At 38.3% G+C, this 7,119-nt stretch overlaps 1 protein-coding gene across 1 annotated transcript; it reads right to left on the bottom strand.

Moving 5' to 3' along the window:
- Positions 1 to 4,864: 4,864 nt before the first annotated feature.
- On the bottom strand, positions 4,865 to 6,874 carry LOC114308262 (uncharacterized). Its single transcript, XM_028253815.2, has 2 exons — positions 6,618 to 6,874; positions 4,865 to 6,205 (listed from the first exon to the last, which is right to left on the bottom strand). The coding sequence occupies exon 2, from the start codon at positions 6,163 to 6,165 to the stop codon at positions 5,074 to 5,076; it is 1,092 nt and encodes a 363-aa protein (XP_028109616.1). The 5' UTR covers positions 6,166 to 6,205; positions 6,618 to 6,874; the 3' UTR covers positions 4,865 to 5,073.
- Positions 6,875 to 7,119: the final 245 nt, after the last annotated feature.

The raw sequence follows: 7,119 nt of genomic DNA on the forward strand, positions 1-7,119 counted from the left end.
CTGTATGACATTGTTTTGCATCATAAAATTGACGACTGATTGCAAGTCTGCCAATTTGTTCGCCATTTCTTTTACTTCTTCGTCCCTTCGAAGGCATCTATCTTTCCACACTTGGAAGTCGTCTTTGTTATAATACCTGTTTTGTTTTGGTTTCTTTGGTACGCCGCCATCCTGGCCGACGTCTTTCTTACTGTGATTTTGGTCACGAGTTTCTATGTTGCGGTTGTCTCCTTCGACATCAAGGTCGATAGGTATGCCACTCCCAGCAGGAGTGTCGTCCCCAATCTTTTCCTTCTGTTCGTCACTGGCCATCTATTCTTCTTTCTTTCCCACAGACGGCGCCAAATTGTGTGAGTGATTTTCCGATCACACTGCCCAACTCAGTATTCAGCTGGAGAGCACTGGCAGAATAGATGACACCTGGCTGACCTACAACAGAAAGAGAAGATTTCGGCGGTGGTTCGTCCACCTAAGGGCACTCCGACGATCAAGTCAGTATATCTCTCAAAGATAATCAATAGTGTTAAACTCACTGTTTAGAATATAAATTGCGTACCTTAGACCCATCGGGGGTGCCTTTCTTTTATAGTTAACTCAATCCTTGTCCCACTAGAAGCCTAGCTTCAATGGACTCTTACTCAGTGCTCATCCTGGACTCTCCAATAGATAAAGATAAACTCCCTAAGAGCTTTTCCTTATCCATGCTAAAGTCCTTCCTCATTCTAGGACTCTTGTCCCTTATCCGCTTATCCCGGATTCCGATATCTTCGGAGATAACCTCGGCCTAGCCGAGATCACCTCGACGTCATAACCTGGACACGTGGCACATCGGCTAACACGTCGGCGTCACCTTGGCCACGTGTTGGGACTCAAAAAATATATCCCCACATAAAGTTTTGGGAAGAGGATAAGGAGAAGAGAAATGGGGGGAAGAAAAAGGAAGAGAAAAATAGGGGTTGAAGGGTGGATGTAACTACCAACAGGTGGGGATGGGTGAAAGTAAGTGGCATTAGTAGTGATAAAGGTGTAAATTTGATCTGGCGGGCCTGGGCTCGCAGGCTCCCGTCAAAATTCGGGCTGAACCAAGTCAACCCATGGGTCAGAAAAATTACACAAACCTAGGCATAGGCCTAGGTGGTATTCGGACCTTGGGCGAGTCGGCAGGTCTAGACTTGGGCTCAGACTTGAGACAAGCATGAACATTTTTTATATTTTTTCCACCAAAATTTATCATTTTCTACTAAAAATGACACAAGGCCTCTGGTGGACAAGGCGGACCGGGTCTCAGTACCGGCTTTGAGTGGGTATTAAGCAAGCCAATGGGCTAAGTTACGAGCCGGGTCAGGTTTCAAAATAATGGCCTAGGCCCAGGCTGAGGCTCAAACCCAGGTCCCCAGCCAGGCCGCGGGCCTTTTTTACACCTCTAAGTGGTGGTAAACCAATAGAAATAGTGGGTAAGTAGTGAACCTTAAGGCTCCGTTTGTTTTGGGGTGTAATGGATGGGAGGAGATTAGGATGGAGATGAGGTTATTTATTTAGTGTTGTGTTTGTTTGTAGAGTTAGGGAAGGGATTAGGATGGAGGAAGGGATTAAGATGGAGGTTGGAAGGGGGATTGGGATGAAGGAGGTGGAGGTGATATTAGAAAAATAGTGAGGAGATTAGAAATTTTTTTATTTTTTACATTTTGGAATTTTTTTTTAAACATTAATGTTTAATTTTTTTTATATATTTTTATTTCTTTTATTAGTTTATATAAAAATAATTTAACAATTCCTACACTAACAACTATCATCAAAACAAATACAATTTTACTTACGGTTCCGATTGGTAGCTCGAATAACACGGCTCAAAATCTGGCTCGACACCAAAACGACGTCGTTTTGGTGTCGAGTTTTTTTTTTTTTTTTTTCTTTTTCTTTCTTCCTTGGTTTTGTTGCAGAACGAAGAAAAAGAAGAAGAAGAAGAAGAAGGGAGAAGAAGAGAAGGGAGAGGAAGGAGGAAGAAGAGGAGGAGGAGGAGGAGGAGGGGGCCATAAAAATCGGTTGGAGGAGGAGGGGAGGCTGGGCAGACAACCGGGGCTGGCAGACGACGGTGGTGCTACGACGTCGGCGGGGCTGGGCAGACGACCGGGGCTGGGCGAGGCGACGGTCTGCTGCGACGATCGGCGACGACGGCGGTGGCGATGGCGAGGCTCTGCTTCTCCTCTGCTTCTTCCCTTCCTCCTCTCTTCTCTCCCTCTTTCTCCTCTGTTTCCTCTCTTCTCTTTCTCCATTTCGAGCCGTTTCGAGCCTCTAAAAGTCGAGCTACGAGGCATTTTCCTTTTACTGAATCCCCTCACTATTAATTCCATCATTATGAATCCCTTCCATTCTACCTCTGAAAACAAACGGGACCTAAGTGTTATATGTAATGTGAACTAAAATCAGGAAATAAAATGTAATTTTTTTTATTCCTCTATAAATGGTGATTATTGTTTTATTTATTTTATAAAACCTAGACATTGACAACCAATTCAGATAATTTAGATTATAATTGGTTTTAATTTACTCACATCTAAACAGAAAGTGGTACTTTTAACAATTGTTAAAAGGGAAAAAAAAATTATTTTGTACAACAATAAACTTGAATTGAAACCCAATAAAATAGTGTATTATCTGGCTCGAATACTCGGATATCAAAAAAAAAAAAAGAATATATTATCTACCAAGTCGTTCTCAAACAAAAAGGTTTATGAAACTTGATGTGCATCTCTTACCTAGAGTGGTTGGACATCTATATATATTGAAACACATTCACATCTTAAATTCCAAGTGTAAGTGATTAATGCATACTTTTAGTGCTTATTATAATTAATTAATAAGCTATCTCTTACGTGAAATAGACAGCAAGAAAAGTGGCAATGTTTATTCATTTTTATGGCAATCTGTAGATGTAATCTTATATTTGCCACACAACGTGGAAAAGTAAATAACTATGAAGGTATTTATCCAAAAAAAAAAGTAAATAACTATGAACGCTTTGATTCGATCATGAGATGAGAAAGAAAAGAAAAAAAACTCCCAGAATTCATATGTGAATCTTATTTTTCTGTCTCATCTACATCTTATTCTATGTGCAATTAGATTTACTTATAGATAATAGAAGCCACACACGTCTTTTTATTTTATTTGTTTTGTATTTAAAAGGATTTTTATTTTTTTTTTCATAAAGAGCAATTTGGATTTCTTACCAAATCACATGTGAGAATTAAAATGAGGTTTTCCCTTTCTCATTATTTTTCCTACTCTTCACTTTTAGCAGAGTCTAAAGACCTAGTTGGTAGACAACTTTTTTTGGTTTTTGAGACAGATTGATTCTCATAACTTAAAGCCAAATCGCAAAACTGGGCACAGAATCATCTATCCCTCTGTCCCAATGCCCTCTCCGCATTCAAATCTCTCTGTGTTTTTTTTTTTTTTGGGTCTCAATGTACTATCAACCGTATCACGCTAAGTCGGGAGGGTGATTTCTTAGATGATCATCCCCCAATCCCGGGAAAACTATAAAACCAATCCACAAAAGCCTCCAAGCCGATTGATGCTGTAGAAGACTCAGGGCAGAGGGGTTCTCTAGTTTCAATGGGTTTCTGATTCATAGTCTGAAAAACCAATAGGCATTTCTGACCAGTGACCAATCACTTGGCTTCCATTAAACATGCACAAAATGCTCAGATCAATGTAAGTTAACAATCCAAACCACTTGACCCAACAGGATGCTTCAATGCACCACCTTCAAAACGACGACAGTAGAAGATCCCATAAACTCAGAGGACTTTAAATGCTACCAGAATAAATCTTCACTCTTCTCTAGTCAAGGATAAACTAGCCTCAAGGCATAAACACATTCTCCAAGCCAAAACTGATATCCTTCTATGTTGACAAGGATTATCACTAATTTGTGTCAAGGAATTCAAGATCAGACCCAGATGTTTCCAGAAATATAGTGTATGGTGTCAGTGCAAGTATTCATAGTTTTACAGTATAACTGTCAAAATGAAGGTCGTCTTTCTTATTGGTAAATTATATTTTTGAATTTACATAACCACATCAAACACAATAAAAAATAAAATAAAATAAAAAAGATCAAGAATAACAAAGGAGAGACCAAGACTATCACAATTTATATTACTAACAACTTCAAAGATCAGTGCATTAACAAAATTACCCAGTAATTTTTCTCCTCATGTTGACACAAAACCTGTCCTCACTGAATTTTTTTTTAAACCCATCAAATCCATCATCAAAAACCTTCAAGCTTATTTTTGGGAAGTATTAGATTACATGAGGATTCTTAAAAAGATTAAAATAAACAAACCAAAAATAAATTCTATTAGTAAGACTGTCGTCAATGGCTAAGACTGGATAAAGATTGAAGAAAAGGCGATCCATTTTCTGTCTGTGCATAGGGAGGCAAACCCAACAAGATTTATTGATACAAAAGGTCAATTCATCCATGTCAAAATGGTGGGATGTATTGAGAAGTATGCACATGGGCAACTTTGTTATAAAAGTTTAGTCTACCTTTCTTAATTTCCATATTTCAAAGATTTTGCTAATGATTTTCATTTTTAATTTTGATTTCAATTACTAACAATGTGACAGGTCCACCAAAAGTGTAACTGAAATCAAAATAAATGCATTCGATATGAACTTACATATAAGGAGAAGCACAAATGAAGGAATGATTTTGTTAAATAACACCAGAAGTGTCACTTTTGTTCAACACATATCTGTAATCTACAAAAAGCATGTTGAATATGCAGCATATCAACAAAGTACAACTCTCGGTTTGCTCCCAAATAAAGAGAGATAACAACCTAAGATGTGATGCAAAGGTGACAAACATTAAACATTTAAATATACATCTGAGTTCAAAATTATTACAGTGCCATGAACAAGCAAAAAGATTAAAACAAATAAAAAAAGAAAAGGCAAAAAAGAAGCCCATATGTATAAGAAAAAGCATAAACGAATCCTACCTTGGCTAACAACTTCTATCTTGTAGCCGTTTATCATGGCAGAAGGATATGAACATCATGACTGCATGACTTTGTTTTGTTTAACACACACGGGTGCCTTGAATGCCTGACACTTCCACATAGATGTTGTCTCAACTGGCATCATACCATCGCGAGGAGGCCTTACAGAAAACAAGGGCTTATTACTCGAAGTAGATTTCCCTTTGTTCTCTTCAGTGGATGGAGAGCTCTCATATTTCAACCCTTCCTTAGGGTTTGCTCGATCCCTAAAGGTGCAAATGCTTAATGGCAATTTTTTCTGCTTCATTCTTCCCCTCTTTCTACTAATACTACATGTCTCATCTGATGATTCAACCATCTTTTCTTTTGTGTGGCTTGTTTCTGCTCCCCCATTATCCATCTTTAACCTATCTGCTCTAACGAGTCTCAATGTGTTTTCATCTGCTCCAACAGGGTATCCCTCATGGACGGAACCTTCTGAACCAACCTCGCATGTTACCCCATTCCCATTGCTTGGGATTCCTTCCCACGCTATACCTCCATTTGAAACCCTAGTTTTTTCAGAAGTAGGCAAGCCCTTTTTCAGTCTTTTATATTTGTTACTCTTCAATTCAGAAGTTGAAGAGTTCTTTGAAATTCTTGGGGAGCTATTCATAGCTTGATGCAGCTTCCGGGCTAACTCTTCATCAGTCTTGCAATTCTCAGCACGTTTGTGCTTATTGTACAACATCTGAACAGGAAGATGCTTCTTCATCTTGTTCTTCTTCAAGTATCTTTCTTTGCTAGTTGCCTCCTCAGAAACAGTTTCAACCAATTGTAAAGCACTCTTGGCTGCAGCAACTGCTTTTGCTGCTATCTCAGCTTTCTCTTCAGCCACAGCTCTTGCAGCCTCTGCCACCCTAACTGCAGCTGCAGCAGCTGATCTCGAGGCCTCCACAATCTCCTCAGGTGAAAGATTAGGGTTTTTCAAATGAGATCTCATCAAATTGTTAAGACGGGAGTCAAATCCACTCAAACTACTAGAAGCCGAAGGATGGTGAGAATTGGCATCAAAATTCTGTTTCTTTAATCCGGCAAGAAGCCGCTTTCGAGGAGGCAAAAGGACATCAGAGTCCAAGTGATTAAGGTCACATAAATTAGCTTCCATTATTCTCTACATGTGTACAACAATCTCCTTTCCTTTCATGCTATACAAAAACAAGAACAAATTCAAAATTCACAGCTTTAGTAGTACGAAATTCATAACTGAACCCACCAACATCAAATCCAAATTCATCATAAATTTCAAAACCCATCTCTGATTTGGCGTCCTTCATCCAAAATCCAACAACAATTCAAACAAATCAAATTCAAAAGCGCTCTCGGAAATCAAATTCAAGACAGAAACAGAACACAAATCAAGCGCACTTATACAAAAGCAGCGAAAAATCTCTTCATTTCAACATCAAAAACAAAAGCAATTTGATAAGAACTGGTATAATCTACAAAGTTACGAGCACGATTCAAGGAAATTAATACGAATCTAGTTTAGTTCCGTGGTCTCATTAAAATTGAGACACAAAAAAAACGGCAGGAAGGCAATGAGGGAGATGAAATTACCTGATCTTGAAATCTCAGCTGTGTAACAGAGAAACAGAAAAACAGAGAGAGAGAGAGAGAGAGAGAGAGAGAGAGAGAGTTGAAATTAGGGTTTTCAGAGAGAGATGGGAGAGAGAGAATGGTCTGAAATTACATTTGGAGAGGAAAATAGAATAGAAGATCATACATAGGTATGCTTTATATGTTTATGTCAGAAAGAATTTTGATTGGTTCTGGTTCTAGAAAACCCACAACGCAAATCCCGTGAAATATGATAGAGGTGTTTGGGAAGTTAAAAATTAGTTTTTATTTTTTTTTGTTAAAATCTTTAACAACAATGGTAGAGATCACTAATTTTGGAACTCTAAAATGATCACTAATGACATGACACTCAATAAAAAAGAAAAAATACAATATCAAGGCCAAAACATCAAATCATTCATAGTGGGGCCTACTGCCACATCATTAGTGGTAGCACTAATTAGTACTCCCACTCATTTTCCAATCTTTAAAATAATAAAGT

The sequence above is a fragment of the Camellia sinensis genome, chromosome 1, assembly GCF_055761805.1.
Source record: "Camellia sinensis isolate YWXY chromosome 1, ASM5576180v1, whole genome shotgun sequence".
Lineage (NCBI taxonomy): Eukaryota > Viridiplantae > Streptophyta > Magnoliopsida > Ericales > Theaceae > Camellia > Camellia sinensis.